The sequence below is a fragment of the Lycorma delicatula genome, chromosome 2 (assembly GCF_047948215.1).
Source record: "Lycorma delicatula isolate Av1 chromosome 2, ASM4794821v1, whole genome shotgun sequence".
NCBI classification, from domain to species: Eukaryota; Metazoa; Arthropoda; class Insecta; order Hemiptera; family Fulgoridae; genus Lycorma; species Lycorma delicatula.
In genome coordinates this window covers 159131228-159152008 of record NC_134456.1, presented here as the reverse complement: position 1 = coordinate 159152008, position 20781 = coordinate 159131228, and the positions used below count along the sequence as shown (strand labels likewise).

Sequence of the window (20781 nt, the reverse complement as noted above, 5' to 3'; positions counted from 1 at the left end):
AATACAATTACAATAACAATAATAACCAAACAAAAGTTATCTTTTGATAAAATAATAGGATTGCAAACTTCCATTAGGTATTGCTTCAGAGGATGTGATGGAATGATGTGTAGCATGTGTGAAAATGCCATGCCTGACTGGCATTATATTACTAACTTAATGCATAAATATATATTATCCAAAAAATACACATAAACCATACAGCATAAATGCACATACAACCCATCTATTTCAGATTTAAAAATATTGAGCAGATGTAGAAATCATATGCATCACTTTTACTAGGTGCCCATATGCGCTCGCGCGCACGCACACACACACTCATAAAAATGATCAATTTATTTATAAAAATGTGTAACCTTATGAGATAGGATAAAACACAAACCTAGCTGATACGCGCATCTTTTAACATTACCATTTAATTGCTAAATTACATTTTAAGTTGGCCTTGAGATAATTTTTGTTGATAGTTCCTGATTCAAATTAATTCTTTTGATTCAGCTATTTATTGACAGATTATTGAACCAGAAAACTGAACAAAACCACTTAAAGAATTAGTTATAATTCTCATTAATGGCTTATATTATTTGAATGGTATAGACTTTTGCTATTGATATTGATCAATATCACTGATTTACTCCAAGTTACAGTTCACTGATAGTATTGGAAATATTAATAGTGCAGAGATGCTGATTTTCTGCTTTTCAATGTTAGTTTTAAACTTAAAGCTTATTGTTAAAGTGATGTTGATAGGAGTTGCAAGTAATTTCCATTTCTTATTATTTTCTTCATTAGTCATTTTTAATAAGATGTTGTTTTTTTTAGTCCAAACAACAGATGATGGAGAAAGATATTGTTCAACTTCAACAAAAAGCTCAAAAACAGCAGCACCACACTTGTCAGGTAGGTTTAAAAAAAGAATAACATTCCTGTCTGTTATAGATATTAGATGTAGATATTTGAAAATATTTATTGACATATAATTAACGCATTCAGTGCTTAGCACTTGCAGGCTCATCATGGTCTATGCATGCATGCAACCTGCTGTCCTCATACATATGCGTGGTAGTATAGCAACTTTTCTGTCTTTACTAGTGGGTGTCGGCATGTTACTCTTGACTCAGTATTTTATGTTAATGCACCACAAAAGTTTATATTTTATTACTGTACATTTCATTCATAATTACATTGAACTGGATTTTTTGTTGAAATTTTAAATTATTATGAACTTTCATCACTTTTGAAAGAAGATAAATTTATAATAGATTTATTTTATAAATTATTTATATGTTGGTTAGTATTGATTAGGCAATTATGTATTATCATTAGGTATTAGCATTATCATTTTACATTATGTGGGATGTTGCAAAAGTACTGTAATGAAAAATTAATGTAAGATACGTCTTATTTCAATATTCCGTACTAGGTGGTTTATGTAATTGGATTTAAATATATTTTATAATTATACCAGGTGATTTTTAAGTATGGAGACAGCTTTCTGAAAGGTATTTGGAGGCAGAAAGAAATGGAATTCTACATAATTAAAAAAAAAAAAAAAATAATCTGCATTATGTTTTTATGTCCACCATCTTGGATCCGCCATATTGAATCATACTTAATTTTTTTTAAATAGGAAGGTAGACATATGACACATGATAATGATTTAAAAGTTTTTAAGAAAAAAAATGGTAAAACCCGAATGCCTTCGTTATCAAGTTACAAGAATTGAAAGTTGCAACGATGGAAAAATCATGTTAACAATAAAATGAGGTAAAACGCTGCATGAACAATTTTATTGCATTTTACATTCATAATGCATACACTAACAAACTTTAAACAGTACTATAATATTGAACGGTTATATCAATTTATATCATTTACTTTAAATATTACAATATTTATTTAAAAATTTTAAATAAATGTTTTTGATTTCAAATTACTTGTGAAATAAATTTTGTTCAAAGTGCTTCTCTACAGCTTGACATTGTGCTAACCTCAAGTAATATCCATTAATAATTTGTATCAGGACTGGTTATACGAGCAGATTCGTTAGTTCTGCTTTTCGGTTCATCAGTGTCTGCACAGGTTTTGTTTTAATTATGTTTCAGGTACCTCCAAAAAAGAAAAACCAGGGGAGATAGGTCTGGGGCTTGACAGGCTCTTCTACGTCCTACACACATTTACATGACCATTTAACGTAAAAGTCATTTCATCATTAAATATTATTGAATCAGAAAAATTTGTGTCTATGTCTAATTTTTGTGTTATAATATCACAATACTCCAACTTGGCCGTCAAATCCTCTTCGTAAGTTCTTGCACCAGGTGTGGTTTATAAGGGTGAAATTTATTTGTTTTAAGAACAAGAATTTTTTGAATTGAAAAATAACTGATGTAGTGTTGGACAGCATCTTTCTGAATCGATGAATGAAGGTTTTCAACAAAAGTGTGCAATAATATATCTAATGACTTCATCCGTTGTGACATTTCTTGTCTACCGGTAAGAGGACAATTCTTTGTAGTACCGGTTTCTTCAAATCGCTCTATTGTCTTGATCACACTCGATTTACTTACAGGTTTCTGTTATTAAATAAATCGCATACCCCTTGTAAAGACTGAACTCTATCACCATACCTGTACATCATCAATAGAACTAAATTGAACGAGGAAAGTAATAATAGAACTTCCATCAAAATAAGAAATTTGATTCGCTAGGCCTACAACTTAATTTTTACTAGCACTATCAAATTTTACTATTACAAATATTTAAAGTAAGTAGGTGAAAAAAGGAGTTAATAAGTTGCAACAGATGATTTACTCAACTAAATTTGTAATATATTTTTTAAGTAAGTATTTCCAGCTGATCTGTTTCATTTATGTGAAGTAATAAATAAGCTGCTATTAACACTTGTGTAATTTTTATTTAGAAGATAATGTCAGTTGATTATTAGTTATTGATAATAAACAGTTATAGCAATTATACCAAAGTAAAATAAAAAATTCTAAATCAGTTATTTAAATTGAATAAATTGAGGATTTATTGCACATGCACATCAGTTTAAAATTTTGTTATGTAAGATCTAATTAAAAGGCAAAAAAAAAATAGTTTTTATGTAATTGTCAGCATCAACAAATAAGAAGTTTACGAATACACTAAACCACGTGTGAGTGAGAGTTCAGCAAGTATGGTTTAAATCCAGTGTTTTTCATCTCTCATCTCCACCAAGCTCTAGTGCTTGGTCATGTTTTTCGAGTTTTTCAAACTTTTCTCCCAGAACATATATCATTTATAATAACTAGTATACTTGAGTTAAAAACAAAAGAATAATTCAGCAAGGAGGGTTAATGAAAAGTCAGTAGTGACTGTGTTAATTTATTCATTTTTAAATTTTCAAGGAAATGAATATTGTCATTAAAAAAAGTGTCGTAAAAGGTAAAACATGTTCCTTTGTATTCTGCCATATTTAGTTGATGTTACTGAGTAGCAAAGGTCATCCATTTTTTATGAGAGATTGGAACTCCTGTTCATCATATTAACTGACATTGAATGTTAGTAGTAATGTTTTAGGGTTAACTAACATTTCAAGTTTAAGGAATTAAAGTGCTGGAAGACTGAATAAAAAAAAACATATATATTTATATATAATTGCATGTAAGAAGATTAATGTGAATTAGATTTAAGTGTGTAAAGCAGAACTGCAATCACAATTTATTGCTATTTATTTATTTCAATTAATACAATATATTAATAATTTTCCAAATAGTTATTATTTAACTTTGCTTTTTTTACCAATTAGAATCTTGGCAAAAAGGAAATTGACTAATATAATAACACTAATTGTGAAATAAAGAATTGAATAGAAGAGAAAACACTCATTATTATTTAGAGTGAATTATCATGAATGAAGTACACTTTACTCTAAATAATAATGAGTGTTTTTTCTTCTGTTCATTAAATCTTTATTTCACTATTATTGTTATTATATTAGTCAAATTTTTTTTTCCAAGTTTCGTGGTTATAACTGCTGTTTTGAAAATTATATATATATATATATATATATGTATATATTTTTTTTTTGATTCAGTCTTCCAGCACTTTATTCCTTAAACTTGGAAATGGATGGGTGTATCTAATGGCACCACGATTGGAAAGTGATCAAGTCCATATAAATCTTCAACAGCTTTCCAATCTTAATTTATGCCCTATGGCGATAATGGCAAAAGCTGCAGGATGAAAAACCATCCTTAAACTTAAACTTGGAAATGGATGGGTGTATCTAATAGCACCACGATTGGAAAGTGATCAAGTCCATATAAATCTTCAACAGCTTTCCAATCTTAATTTATGCCCTATGGCGATAATGGCAAAAGCTGCAGGATGAAAAACCATCCAAGGTATTAAGAAGGCTCCTGTGCCAGTATTTATAATTCTAGACCTGAATTGTTGACTGTGCGGTGTATGGGTATAATGAGTTGATGAAATTATGGTAACTCCTCTCTTGTGATATCTGATTAGGCATTTGATCAAGCCTAACTATGTTGAACATATAGGCTTTCAATTTCAAAGTATCAGCACTCCCTAAATACATCTCTTGTAAGTAAATGCATGAAGGGTTTAATTCTGTATCATCCATTGATGCAGTGTGGCTGCAACATCCATTGATGTTCCACAGTAAGATTGACCATTTACATAGATCATATTTCAACATTAGAGACCTCACAGATAATGTGTGCATCCACATAGTGGGTTCAGTCTTCTGGTTGCTGGTGCTACCTCAGATATAATGTTTTTTAGATTTTAAAGAAGTTGTAAAGAAGTAAGAAGTTGTAAGAGCCTCTGCAATTTGAGCATGATGTTGACTTAGGCTGCTGTGAACACTAGCTGTTTGTATGTTCTTTACCCTGTAGATTACTATTTCTTTGTACATTGGGAAATTTTGCGACCTCGCCAAATGGTGTCTACGACAATTAACACAAACTGGTGGATTCTTGGATACAGGTCATATCTAAATTGTTGCCTTGTACAACGTACTGTTGTGTCTAAATTGCTGACATCCAAAGCACTGTAAAGGAATCAGGATAAACGGATGTATTTGTAGTGTATGAAAATCAGCCTTTATTTTAAAGTAGCCGTGAAAACTGTAATCACTAACAGTGTCAGTAAATAAACCTACAGCAGTCTTTCTAACTTCTTTCACTGGTCCTCCTGCAGCTTCCTTGATTCCTCACGATATCACAAAAGAGCTGATCCCCCTTCACTTCTCTTAATAACCAATTATTTCAGAATCACTATATTATTCTTACATTGTTAGTTCTCCTTATCACTAGACTCTGAACTCATCCCTCGCTTTGCATTTTAAGACAAAGGTTCTCCAGGTGAGGATTTTTATATGGACTCTCAGCCACAGAAAGTGTGGAAGTAGATTATTCTGTAAAAAGGTGTTGCCAATCAATTTGACACGAAGTGCAGGTGGAGAGGCAGTTGAGCATACCCTGGATCACTGATCCTGTTTGGGTTCCCCCTGTCAGTCACGTTGTTTTCTCGCTTTCTCTGCTTGCAGCGAAAACAACCGTGACCAGCTTGGACAGAACAGGATTTACAGTACCATACCCCACAGAGGAGCTCCTGAGCAAAGCAAAAAAACAATGCTTGCTCCATTGGCCAACATAAGTGAAAGTACCAAAGTACTAAGTTGCCCACCGCAGACATGTGTAGATGTCAGCATGGACGTGGTGGATGTGGGTTGAATTTTGTCTGGGGCCTTATTATTATCATCATTTTTATTTTTACTGTGAAGTTGTCTTTAATTTGATTACAGTGTTGTGTAGCTTAAAGTTTATTTTTAACACATATAACATCTAAGATTATGTTTAATTGTATTTGATAATTTCTTTCTTAGTGTCATATCTAAATTAACAGTTAGTATTGCTGGTGGACTTTGTGATCTTAATATGAAAAAAAAGTTTATTTTTGCACAAGATAATCATGAAACATGTATTTAAAATTTGATTTTTTTTGTAAAATAATTTTTCATAACATCTTAAGTGTAGTGTTAAATTGCTATTTATTATAATAATTGATTTTGCGTGATTGATTAATTATTATAATAATTGATTGTGCTATTATAATAATCAGTTTATTTTTTCTGTGAGAGGTCATGATAACATATTTCATGTTTATGCTGTATAATTGTGAGTGACGTCTAAAGTATTATGGTATTAGTTGAATTTAGCAGACAAGCAATCAGTTTTCTGATAATGAGTATAAGAGTTTTTTTATACCATACATTTTAATTTGCTTTTTTCAGCTTATAAAAATGTTTTATCGAACAGTTTATTCTTTGTTTTAATTACACATCTTTAATATAAAATGATAAGCATAGCAAATTTTGAGATATTTGTCATTTGATCTTTTATGATGTATATATTTTATTTTATCATCTTGGCTCAATTTCAAATGTTTAAAAAAACTTGTGTACGTGTACGAGGGAGGGGAAGTATAAAAAATAAAATAAAATTCATCATGGAGGTATATTAGTTGGACCATACTTTCACTTGTACATGAATGTGCAAAAAGTATAAGAAAGCCAAAATATGTGAACATGTACTTTTTAATCTGTATTATGTATGTTTAATAAATATTTAAAATTGCATTTGACCAATGGCTGCCATTTTGAAATTCCAGCATTAAATTTCAATAATTTTTTATTTATTAGAAAGTGATTATGAGTGCTGATTATTTATTAAAGTACCTATGTTTGAGGTATGAATTTCTGTTTAAAAAACCTTTTGTATAATAATTATACTGTATTAAAAAGAAAAAAAGGAAAATGGGAAAATCGTTGTTTAATGAGAATACCTAATATCATAAATACATTTCATAAATGTGTGGCCAAATTGGTGCTCTCTGCACATAACATAATTTCCTGTTTTCCTCTTCATTCTGACCATTGCAGTGGTGATTGTTTGTCATTAAAAATTTGTTATACATGATTGAAGGTCTGAAGTAGTGAATCTGATCAGTATTTTCCCCTACGTAATATTTATTTTTCAGTCAGTTCCTGTGGTGGACATAGTAAATGGTAATGACTTATTGGGCTGATATATTTACATTTCAGTGAACTTAGCATGCTAATATGCAACAGTATGTTTGATTGAGGAAGGCAACAAGAAATCAGTTCATTCCTCTTTCTTTAACCCTGAGGGGATCTTTTATATTAGGGAATAGCTGTGCTGGTTTTTTGGAATGATTCTCTTGTATAGGTTTCATATAATTTATTAAATAAATCCCAATATTTATTATTTCTCATTAATTGAGACAAAAGATCTTTTTGAAGTACTCTATATTACAAGTAATAGCACTGGTAAACAAAATTTTATCTCTGAGCAAGTAGAAGTGGTTTCTCCATGTATTTTCCCCCTTGAATTCAAAATTATGCAATTGTATTATGGTATTACACATTTGTAATATATAAATGAATTAAAAATCTAAAATGAGTCAGAATATGGCTTTCTTATAGACTTAGTCATCATTTGTTAAGTCACAAACAACATCTGTTTTGATTACAGTGATCTGAGTTACTGTTTCAAGCCATAACCAGTTCATGTTCAGTGTTCGCTATGTTGAGAGCTGTACATCTTTTGTGTGTTTGTGCTGATTAGTTGGTTTGCATGCTCAGACCCCACTTGCTTTTGTACCACTTTCCCTCTGAAATATCATCATGGAACCATTAACCATCTTCATCACTATCGTCACAAGGCAGGTAGGTGTCTTCTCCTATGGGGGTTGGGATGTCCCAAGTGTGAGTCCATGAATTGAATCTTCATTGACTGACATTGCATCCCATGATTTTAAGCAATCCACAATTTCTTTGTAATTTTTTGGTTAAGACTTCCATGCAGCTTTCTTCACCTCATTTAACATTATTTTATCAAGCAGAAGTTCAATGTTCACCTAATTTTCTTTCAGATCTGTAGCGTAAGCGAGTAACACTGATGGAAACTCATTCCCGATGTGCAGAAGCATGGCGTTATATACAAAGAAATTCCTCAAGTCTGAAAGCCTAAAAGTTCTGCCTCCATTTTAAAAAATAATCAGTTATCATACAAGGTCATACACAGGTCCCATTGTGTTGATGTTGTGTGACAGTTGATTTGGAAACGCATTATGTAAGTTGCAGGTAGAAAATATCCCATTGGTGATTCGAGACTCACAAAATGAATGGAACATTCCCGTCTCTCGTAATGAGCTAAGGTATGCCCTGAATAATTCTTCTGACAGAAAGGATATCAGGTTCAGTATTTTATCATTCATCCCAGGTAGTGCTGTATGACATCTTTTGTTCATGATGAGTGGCAAAGTGGTCGGAATGCTACCATGAACATATAAACCAAACTTCACCCAGTCATCATGGAACTCTGCTATTTGCGAATAGGACACACTGGGCTCAGTCATGGGTATTTGATGAGTCTAACAGATGAACCGCACTTTGTGACTGCTGACTGATTTGTATTACTGAACTTTAAACTAATTTAATCTTTTTAAATTAGTAGATAGCAAGTGTTTTTTCTATTCATTTCTAGGAGAAATAATAATTGATATAATAAAAAGTTTGTTATTTGTAGAAAAGAGAATGTTATTATTTTAGTCTCATTTATAAAATTTCTACTACTACTTATAAATCCATTTTAAGCTCCCCTTAATATAAAATCTTTGTTATAAGATAGTCTGTGTGTTTCTGTAAGATTATTAGTATTAATTTTCCTGTTAAATCAATGAAATTCCATTATATAGAAAATGGCTATTTTCCAGATTTTTCTAAAGTAGGTGTTCCCTTCTTTTAGTGTAAATGGTATTTTCTTATCTTTAGTGTAAATGTTTTTTTTTCTTATCATCTTTCTTATGCCATATCTTTTGCTGTTATTGTTATTTTATCTACGTTTGAGTGTGTAATTGCATCTTTATGTATACACGAACACATATACTCATCATTATTTACACTTGTACTTAGTAAATATAATATGTATTATATTAACTAATAAAAGAGTGGTATTTGATTTTGAAGTGGAATCAATATGATAAACCACGCGCCTGTTAATGTGTTGCTTAAAGACATTATCTCTTACTCATGATATCTCAGTCTGCTGTTGTCCTGTTACAGGAGCACGTTGAACCTTCAGCTCCAACTGCTGGTGTCAATATGGATACAGATACAAACATATTGGGTAAGTAGAATAATATTGTATCATTTAATTTAATTAAGTAATTCTATTAAATAACCTAACAAGATCATTATTTTGCACTCACATCTATTAAACAGAAATTTTTTAAATATAAATTATTTAAACAAGCACTAAATACGAACATAAAGAAATAATCATAACAACTAAAATATCATTTCTGATAACATGGCTGTCATTTTAATTGCATTTCAATCCAATAGTCTTTTTATTCTCTTCAGTATACTGTTAATATGCAAACAGTTATGACTGTATACGTATTTTAACTTTTGACTTAATTATATTTTAACTCATGATGATGGTTTAAAAAACAGAAAGACCTCGAGGACTTAAAATATCTATTTGCTTGTAAGATGGATATATCACTTATTAATTACTTTTATTTTATTAAAATAAAATATACCAGTGGAACCATATTCAAGAAAATTTTTAAATAAATTATTGTTAAAGAAATTTTCCAAAAATTGTATAATGCTTATCAATATTTACCCCCCCACCACACTTTATGATATTTTCATGCTTCCTCTCATATCTTGAAATAATTACTAATAATTAATAATAATAAGATAATAATAAAGATAGTAACAAGATAAAATAATTACTAATAATATTAATAACAAGAAATGATAACTAAATTGATCTCTATATGAAGACATAAAAAAAACAAACAATTTTTTCAATTTTCTCCTATTTGTTTATGTTCTAATAAATAATTATGAAATACTTCTGTAAAAAATCCAATCTTAATTTTTTTAGATTTTACTGTTCTACATAAAAGTAAAAATAATAAATACATTTATTTTATTACATTATAAAATCTCATAAAAGTTTTACCAAAATTCAATTATATTTTACATATGACAACAATTCCATGTTGTTTAGTATAATTTTGAGCAGTAACCAAAGGTTTTAATTTCTCCTTTATTTCTGCAACAGAATAAGACAGTAACTTTCCTTTTGTATATTTTTCTCCACAATTTATTTTAGCATTTGTATCATCTGAATTGAGAATACTTTCTTTTGGTTAATATCAGTCAAATCAGAAATCATTTACAGTATTTTCATTTATATCTGCAGAACTGAATACAATGTTTATAAGTTTATCCAGTCAGATGGCTGTTGTAGATGATATATTTATTCAGATCTGTTAAAGAATTTTCTTCACAGCGGCCTGTAATATTGGTTCTGATACAATCAATTCTTGTAGTGTTTCTGGGTGAATTTCATTATTTTCAGGTCAACTTTATTTTTCTATAAGGATTTACTTACTGTTCTTATCTCAAATTTCAAAAATTTATTTTATTTTATTTATGGTGAATTTTGATAGATTAAACTGAATATTAAATCTTGGAAATTCTTTTTTTATTAGAAATTAGAGATAATACAATACATTGATAATGTATTGCTTAGCTTAGTTTCTCAAATTTCAAGGTCTATTATAATGAATTTCACAATAAACACCTTGAATTAAAAAAAAAAAGATCACTTAGTATCCTTGACTGCTGTCTAAAGATCAGAAAAAGTGAATGGGAGCAGAATTGACATGATTCTTCTTTATTAGCATAAACCATAATGTGATGAATTTGTAATCCAGAACATTAGTGATGATGAAACATCAATCTATTTATAAACAATTGAAGTTGAGGTCATAGTTGTTGGTTTCATGGGAAGTGAATAACAATAATTTATGAGGATGTTAACACTTAATGGGTGTGTCATGCAATTTGAAACAATTGACAACCTATTGTAAAGTCAAATAAAATTGTTTATTTTGTGAATTTCTCTTCCATTTGCAATAAATTAAATACTGGTGCCCAGTAGTGTAATGATGGTAGAAAAACAATATAGTAATTAATCATTTCCAGTTTTAAATAGATTGTTAAATTTTTCTTTATGAGTAATCCTTATATATTACATGCACTGCTTACTTAATCTTCATTGACAATATCAGTTCTATCAATATGCATATTGCATTATCAGCAATTATTATCTGATCTCATTTCTGTTTTTAAGTTAACTTCTTTTATGTCAAATTTGCATGTTAATGAATGTACTAGCTGCTGCTTTATCATTTATTTGTAAATGTAATTAGTATATTACTTTTAGTAGTACAGAGTGACAATTGCTTGATTATGTTAAAACTAATATAATGGCTATTTTAATTTCTCTAATTTCATTACTTCTAACTTGCTACATTTTATTTTTAGACTTAATTCCTTTTCTAGGATGTATAGTTTTTGTTACCACAAATGTTTTTTTTTTTTACAAAGTTAATTCAAAATTACTTTTTCACTTTATTATCTGTCCTTTATAACGTATTATCTTTCAATCATATACATTGTAAATATTTATTCTGATTTTTTTGGATGTTAACTTTTTTCAGAAATGCAAACTCAACTTCAGCATGCATTACACTTACTAGATGAAACATTACAGAATCAGCCAGCACATTCTGAACAGTATGTTACTGAATTAGAAAGCAATATTAAAACATTTCTAGAAAATGACGTAAAGAATAAAGAAGAGATCAGTAAACTAAATGATATTATTACAAAACAGTATCAAGAAATGAAAAGTATGAATGATAAATTGGTTCATTTGAAATCATTTGAAGAAAATTACGTAAAAAAAGAAAAAGAAGTACTCGATGAATTAAACAGATTAAGACTTGAGCATGCAAATATGTTAAAGGATAAGGATGAAGTGTTGCATCAGTTAAGTAAATTACAGGAAGACTATTCTAAGAAAAAAGATGAATATGAATCTGAAAAACAGGCACTGTTGTTAACAATAAGCAAACTTAAAGAAGCAGGTAACACTTCAGAAAAGAAAGAGGAGTTAGAAGAGGTAGTGAGGTGTTTGAGAGAAGCACTTATCACTGAACCTTCTTTTGAAGAATCTTGTAAAATTTTAATTGAGTCAACTCGTGTCAATGCAATGAATACTTATAAGGATCTATTTGAGAGCTTGCAGTTTCTTGATTTTGAAAATCTTGATATTGGTGTAAAAGTTCGTCGATTACTTGATGAATTCAGCATTTTAAAACAAGATCTAGATAGATGTAGGGAAGAAAATAAAAATGTTTATAAAATTCTGGAAGAAAGTAATAGAGAATTAAAAAGAGTCTGTGAAGAAAATGAATTAAGTAACAATAAAGTTGTTGAAATGAATGAAGTAGTCAGTGAAATGAGTAATTGTTTAAATGCAGTTAAAAGAGATAAATGTGAATTACAACAGGTTAAAGAACTGAAAGATCAGATTACCACATTAAAATTGGAAAAAGATGATCTTGAAAAACAGCTGAAAGAAGCAAAAATAGCCAGTGCATTAACTAATATTGGTCATGTCACTCTTGATCAGACAGCATTAAAATCAGAGGTAGAGCTTCTAAGAAAAAGGGTGAGAGAACTGGAAGATCAGCAGTCATCTGCAGTACCTCAGGTAATTGTTTTTCATACTTTACCATTAAGTAATTTTATTAATAAATTGTTTCATCTTTCTACTGTAGTCTTTTCCCTGCTGCCACAATTCAATGTTGCTGTGTTCTAATACGTGTGTAATAGCAGTAATGAGACTAATAGTTAAACATTTTTATGGTGCATGTTACAAAAGTATTTGCAGAATAGTATTTTTATTATTAAATCTTGTAGATTTTATCAGTGGACTGTAATTTAACTTCCACAATAAATATTAGAAATTGAACTTAGACTTCTTCATTGAAACACATTGTTGAATGTGACATCAGAATTTTAATAAACATTTTCAGTTGTCAGATCTGTTTTACATAAACTTGATTAAATGCAACATAATTTGTATACAATGCAATACAGGTTGTACAAAAGAGAATATCAGAATTTAAAACCATTTAATATTGACCTACAATAATCAATCACAAATAAATGAAAAAGTAATTCTTACAGTGTTTAATGTGAGCACTACATTGTGAGCATTCTATGTGATACATAGCTTACAATAAGAAACTTCATTTCATACTTTAACCAGCATGTCTGGAGTAATGGGAGATACAGCTGCTTCAATCCTGTACCCCAAATCGGGTAAATTAGCTAATGGAAGCACATGTACAAACCATAAAGCCATTTGTAAAACCTTACAGGAAATAATCACATGGGGTTAGATTGGGTGACCTTGTAGATCTCCTCCAAACAAGCCCTGTCATCAGGTTCATGCTGATTGATCCATTGGTTGGGGAAAACATCATTCAACCAATTGACAAAACATCAACAGAATGTGCATACTGTGTGTATTGTAATTTTCCAGAAATCAAAAGAGAGAACTATTATAAACATGGTTATAGCTAAGCACAGTAGTATTACCTAAGCAGTGTGCTCTGATATAGCATTACCTACTGAGATGTTTTGAGCCAATTTATCAACTTATTATGGCTTTTGAACTTTTTTTTTATTCTACTTACAAATCAAAAAAATATATATTTTTTTAAATTTTCAGACACATTCACTTCACTATGAAGTGAATGTAGAGAAGCAATGAAATGTTCTGTAAATTAGCAGCTAATACATTAAGAAAATAGATGACTGAAATACCATTCCAGATTAAGAAACATTCAATTCATTATGGAGTTTTTAAATATGTGCTTAGGAAATTTGAAGGGGGAGTTTTTTTTTAGTAATTCTATTGTGTCAAGTTAATACATTTATAACAAACAAGGTTCTCCATCTCTCATTCTTGATGCAGTTTTAATTTCTGATTATTATAGTTAAATTAATAAACATAAGTCAGTGATTGAAAAATGGAATGTTATTTTTGTTACATTATACTAGACTTCAGTGTGATAATTTTTTTATATAATGTATTTCCTGGCAGTAATTATTTTTATCTACGTTTTTTTAATACTGTACCCATATAAAAAAAAAGAAAAAGATTTATTAAAAAAAGTTAGTGTAAGAAAGACATATTGGTAGCTCACATTAAAGTTTAAATAAACATGCTTGTTTGATTACGAACAAAGAGATTGATTTTTCATTTAGTAATTGAAAGAAACCCACCCAAGGGGCAGGTGCGCTAGGGAATTGAGTTCCCCATTGTAGGGAAATGGTGTTTAATATTGGTATTATTGGACGTACATCTATGGCTTTGTTGAATGTATCCCTTCGGAAAAACCTTTTTATGTCAGTCGAAGTTAGAAGTTAATGTATGTTACCTTATTGTTATCAGTGATATTTTGGTGTGTAGTTTATTTTGAAGTTTGTTTATTTTATATCCTGTTGCACTCGGTCATGCAATTACAACTGGTTACAAATTACCAAATTTTTATTGTTCATGGTTTCTTCTTGAGGTTATGTTATTCAATATTATCATAAAATAAATTATAATTTAAGCTTACATTATGGTTTTTCCTACATGTAGTTCAGTGATCATTTTTATCCATGTAGGTTAAGTGTTTTGAGTTACCAGAAGAGTGAAAAGATTTTATGGGAAAATCATTTATTAGAAGAATTGGATGAGAAAAAGAATGAAGCAATTGAAAATGATGATTTTTCAGATAGAGAAGAGAAATTTATTATTCAGTGTTCATGAAAGTGATTTAGAAATGGAATACGATCTGATAATGAGTACAATGATTTGGATGCATTTTTTTTATTCTGGAGGGATTCAGAAACTATGTGTTCAGAAACAAGTTTGCATAATCTTTACTTTGAAACAAAAGCTCTATAAATATTTTCAGGTCTTACAGGGTTCACAAGACAAAATAAAGAATGAAAAAGAGATTTCCAACAAATAATTTCTGTCGACATGATAGACTAAATAGTAAAATATACTAATGAGTATATTTAACAAAAAAATAGAAATAAAGTACAGTCATGACAAGGATGCTCATCTGACTTCTCCATTCAAAATTTGTGCATTAATCGGCATGTTATATTTAATAGGTTCAGAAATGAGAATCATACTAATGTTTTAGAACTGGGGGGAGAATATGAAACTGGTAACCAGCTGCTAAGACGATTTATGAGTTATATAGATTTCTCTTTCTACTTTAATTTATACAATTATACAGAAAATAACGAGGGAGGAAATGCAAAAGATCGAGAAACTGTTTGTCTTTTGACCATTTGTAGTTTCTTTACAAAATAATTTTCTTTGTTCTTACAACATAGTGGAATTTGCAGTAATAAATGAAAAACTTGAACCTTTTACAGGACGATGCAGCTTCATTATTTATGTGAAGGATGAACCAACAAAATATGGGATCAAGATAAACACATTATGTGATTCCAATATGTTTTATACCTCCTTGTTTTAGATATATTGCAGACATCAGCTCCAGAACTTTACAATGTATCAAATTGACATATTACACAGGTTAATTTCTGATGTAGAGGGACATAACAGAATTGTCACGCTTTATAATTATTAATGACAGCTATCCACTAATCGCATCATTGTTAAGAGAAGATAACATGCACTGGAACTGTTCGAAAGAATAAAAAGAAAATTCAACCTATGTTGCCAGATAAAAATCATAAAGTATGATTCTCGATATTTGGATTCCAAGATTACATCATGATGACATATACAAAAAAAAAAAAAATAGAGCAATTGTTTTATGATCCTTCATGCATAACGAAGGTATTGTTGATTAACTGTTGGGAGATCTCATATAGTATATGGTCATAATATCACAAAAGGTGGTGTAGATCAAATGTGTCGGGCGACAGGTAAATTTAATAGTAAATTTACCTGTCTTCCATTGAATATTACTGCTTTTTTTAAACAGTATAGTGTTCAATAACAGGAGATACCATAAAGAAAAAAGGAAAGAAAGGTGTGTAATATGCAGTCAATTTCAAAGATACACTACTGTTTGGTGCTCAAAATGTGATCAGTTTTGTGTGCAAGAAGCACTTGAATTGAGGTTTCTTGCGAAATATGCAGCCAAGAAGGAACATATGACTTAGATTAATCACAATCAGAATCTTTTTCGTATGTACTTTTAGTTAGTGTAAGATTATTTTAATTCTATTGTGAATTTATATTTGCATACTCGGTCAGGATCGCTTTGCTCACCCGGGCAAAGAGGGGCCTCTCTCCTGAACCCCTGATGCAATTCATTATCTTCTTGGTTGTTAGAATATTAAATTACAGAAATCCATTGGAAAAAAATATTACTTCATATATTATTGGAAAATCATTTTACTTCATGAAATTTCTTTTGGCAACAGAAATATAATGAAGTAAAAAAATTTATTTTTATTTCTGTGGTGAATATATTTAATTCACAACTTCACCCTCAAGGGAGAGAGCCTCAATCTATGTTGAAAACCTTTCCTGAAATAACAGACTTATCCTTTTTTTTTCTTTTTCCTGTTTAGCCTCCGGTAACTACCGTTTAGATAATTCTTCAGGGGATGAATGAGGATGATATGTATGAGTGTAAATGAAGTGTAGTCTTGTACATTCTCAGTTCGACCATTCCTGAGATGTGTGGTTACTTGAAACCCAACCACCAAAGAACACCGGTATCCACGATCTATTATTCAAATCTGTGTAAAAATAACTGGCTTTGCTAGGACTTGAACGGTGGAACTCTCGGCTTCCAAATCAGCTGATTTGGGAAGACGCGTTCACCACTAGACCAACCCGGTGGGTCAAAACAGACGTATCCTGAAAATTTGAAAGCAGTCAGTTTGTTCTCATGTGATGCTGTTGCAAACAAACAGATCCACAAAATTTCACATTTATATATAATAATTATTTAATTTCACATTTATGTATAAATAATTATTTAATAGTAATAATAAAATCTATAATTCATAGATAAAAACAAACCTAGTATAACAATTAAACAAGAAATTACAAATAAATACCAAAAGTAGGAACTGCTTTTGTTGTTTATTTATAATTATTGTTGTTACCATTATCATTATAATGATTTAAAATTTTTTGCTGATTTGGAGATTTGTTGTGATGTGTAAAGTTAATTTGAATTCGTAATAAAATTTTTATCTTGCATAAAAAAAACATATGTTGAATTAGTACTTTAAAAATTCTAATAAATAAAATAATAGTGATAAAAAATTAGTAACAAAAAAAATATAAATCCTTGTCGAGGAAGAAGTTCCTGTTCTTGTAAAAAAACAGGAACTTGCGTCTGCTTGAGGGTTAATATGTGTTAAGTTTTAAATAGTAAAAGAATTGATTTGACTTAAACACTTAACACTGAATTTATTTTGTACTCATATTTTTTTACAGAAATGTTGTGATAAAATGCAAGAACGTTTAAAACAATCTGCTAAAGAATATGCTAAACTCTATAATCAGTTATTCAAAGAAAGAGAACAGTATCAAAGGATGTTATTGGTTACAGTGGATAGCCAACGTGCTTTTACTTCAACAGCATCAACTGCTGATTGTGTTCCATCAACATCACAAACAAACTGAGTATGTACAGATTGTAATATTATTTTATTCTTATCTATGCATATATATAGTGGCTTAACAGTTGCCAAAATGGCCGTGTTTACAAAAATTTATTTAAAATTATTAAATAAGTATAAAAAGAGGAATGTAAGATCCACTGAACCCTTTATAATTATGTGTGCTTGTTGATAAGGAAAGTAGAATGCCTTCCTTCCATTTAATCAGTACCTTTATCTTCACCTTCTGTGTAATCAACAACAAATTATTGGAGAATAAATTACTAAATCACTCTTGTTGAATAGCTCAAAGGTTAGGCTGCACTAAATTTGCTGATAAAGACCCCATAACTAGGTTTTTATTTCTGAGGTTGTTAATAATACTTAACCTTTACTTATTTTAATTCTAACTTCTTAATTAAGGTCTATACAGGTAACATTATCAATGGTAACATTATTAATTTACAGTGGACAGATTTATAAATCTTCACGTAATTGGCAAACTGTAAACATTTAAGTTTATTAATACTTGAAGTAAATCATGTATTTATAACAGAAAAAGTAGAGGGCCCAAGTTCATCTGCAGCACTTCCAAGCTCCTAGTAAATCATTTAGATACTTTATTTTTGTAGGGGACTAAAAATAATTTTAGAAGCAGACTAAAACTGCTTTTATATCAAGCAGACTAAAACCCCAGTTGAATGTAGCTTTTTTTAGCAGGATGTTACATCCACCTTATCATTTTTTTTTGATTTTAAATGCCTTTTTAAAATCAGAAAGGTGCATCTGTATGAGAATTAATTCATATGATACACCACTAAAAAGAAGAATATTCGTATATTGGAAATATACAATATTAATCGATATTGGAAAAGAGCAACAAGGCATGTAATATTATTAAAAATCTTTCCATAAATTACATATTTGAATACTTTTGCTAAAGAGTTATTAAATATAAAAAAAATCCTTTCATACAAAATGTATTATTGTTGTGTTAATTTAGTTTCATAGTATAGTATCTTTCTAATACTGTTTACTGTTTCAGGTTGGGCTGTCGGTGAATGGTTTAGAGTTGAAATATAAAAACTATCTTTTCTGGAATGGATAAAAGAATTACAATAATAATACTGTTATTTCAATTTTTTTTTTTTTTTTATAACGTAATATTATTTTGTTTTTAATTTTTTTGTGTAATTATTTCCTCTCATTTGTTATCTTACTTATATTTTTTTGGTAAATTAGTATATCATAGTGTAATGTACTTTATTGTTTAAAGTAAAACCTGTTTTCTTATTGGTTAATTGTGTTATTCCAGTTTTTGGTTTTTATATTAATTTAATGAAAAAAGATGCAAATTCTTTTTTTTTTGAATTTTTTAATATACTCCTTTTTTGTGTTTAAAATTTTTATGATGTTATGAAGAAAGTTTTTATCATTTTCTGTGATAATACTGTATAAAAAAAGTTGTCTTCACTGTGTAAAGAAAGTTCCTATTCTTCCATAACATCTAACAAAAAAATAATTCTGTCTTACCATATAAAGTGCAACTTTTCCTGGTTTTACCAATGTAGAATTTTACATTTTAGAGAACCTTTCCTCTCTCCAACATTCCATATGTATTGCAGATGGCTTGATGTTTCAGTGACAATAAATTATGCTGTGGAAGAATATTAACTCTATACTGAGGAGAACTTTTTTTTGTACAGCATTTCACAGAAAGTGATCATAACAATATAATAAAAGTATTCATAACAAATAATAAAGAAAGTATTCATAACAATATAATAATTTTATAACATATTTTTCAGCTACTGTAAAACTCTTCCTTTTCTGTTTTTATTGGTATATGGTCTTTGTACTAATATATTTCTGTTGTGGAAATGTTTAAATGACTAATTATCTGTTAAATAAAGGCTGAATGGAATTATAAAATGTTTGTGTCCTTTTCAGGCAACAGTTGTACTGATGTTCTTAGAAAAAAAGAAATAATTAAAAATCGACAGACAAAAAATTATGAATATTTTATGCAATCCATTCCACATAATATGTGTTTTTTTGAAGTTATGATGATGAATTATTTTAGTTAATTCAATTATTACTTATTGTGTTTATAATAATAAATGTTATGTAAAGTTGTCATAATTATCTTAGTAATGCATAACTGTGTTATTATTGTAATTATTTTATTTTTATTAATAGATATTTTATATGCATTAATTTGTTAGTCTGTTTACCTCATTTTTCCTTTTTTCTATCAGGGACGGTTGTTGAGTTTTTTGTTATAACTACAAGAAATAACTTTACCTGGAAGAGTACTTTAAAAATTTTATAATTTTAATTGGCATCACCAGAAAAATGGGACATGAAACCTTATTTTTGGTTGTAGGTGATCTTAGAACCTCACTTGGGATTTTGTGTGTGTAATTTTTTTGAATGGATATTTGTATACAGAATTAAATGCAAAGTAACTTATTTGAGTACTTCTAAAATTGCAGATGATAATCTCAGGTACTTGGATCAGATATAGTGATTTTTGTGAAATTGTCTAGTTTGTGCTAAAAATGTAATTTTCAACTTTGTAAGCAATTTTTTCCTTTTTGTTGTTATCCAGTCATTTTACTACATTTGATGCTATTTTCCAGCTCTTTTCTCAATGTATTTACTATACTTCCTATGTTTTCAGCTATCTGTTATATAAATTATAACCCTCTATGTGTTTTATAAATTGCCTGCCTCTGCACAGTTTATTCTTTATACATTTTTATAGGAGCAAATTAATTTAACCTTATGTCTTGTATCTTAACATAAGAACTTGCTACAAACGTCTCTCTTTTGTTTGCTTTAGAACTCTTATTTCATATATTTTCAATTCACCATTTTTTTAACATCTTCCTATAACTCCATTTTCAAAAGCCTGTATTATTTTCGTCATTTACTTTACCTGTTGTCAGTATTTGACTACCATGAACCCTACACCTCGGGAGTTAGTATTTTTTATTCTACCTTGCAACATATATCGTCTGCATCATTTTTTATTGCTAATACTAAAGATTTTAATCGTTTATGGATCCTGTAAGTTAGTTACTTTACTGTATCAGAATGTAACTTGATATATTTTTCAAATTAACAAACTTTATAACAATAAG

At 29.2% G+C, this 20781-nt stretch overlaps 1 protein-coding gene across 1 annotated transcript in view; it reads left to right on the top strand.

Moving 5' to 3' along the window:
- LOC142319359 (uncharacterized) overlaps positions 1 to 19852 on the top strand; it is a 58824-nt gene extending 38972 nt beyond the window's left edge. Inside the window, exons 7-11 of the mRNA XM_075356561.1 lie at positions 826 to 903; positions 9161 to 9224; positions 11623 to 12680; positions 17472 to 17660; positions 18681 to 19852. Coding sequence (XP_075212676.1) covers positions 826 to 903; positions 9161 to 9224; positions 11623 to 12680; positions 17472 to 17660 — 1389 coding nt within the window. The 3' untranslated portion in view covers positions 18681 to 19852. The remainder of the gene's footprint in view (positions 1 to 825; positions 904 to 9160; positions 9225 to 11622; positions 12681 to 17471; positions 17661 to 18680) is intronic.
- Positions 19853 to 20781: the final 929 nt, after the last annotated feature.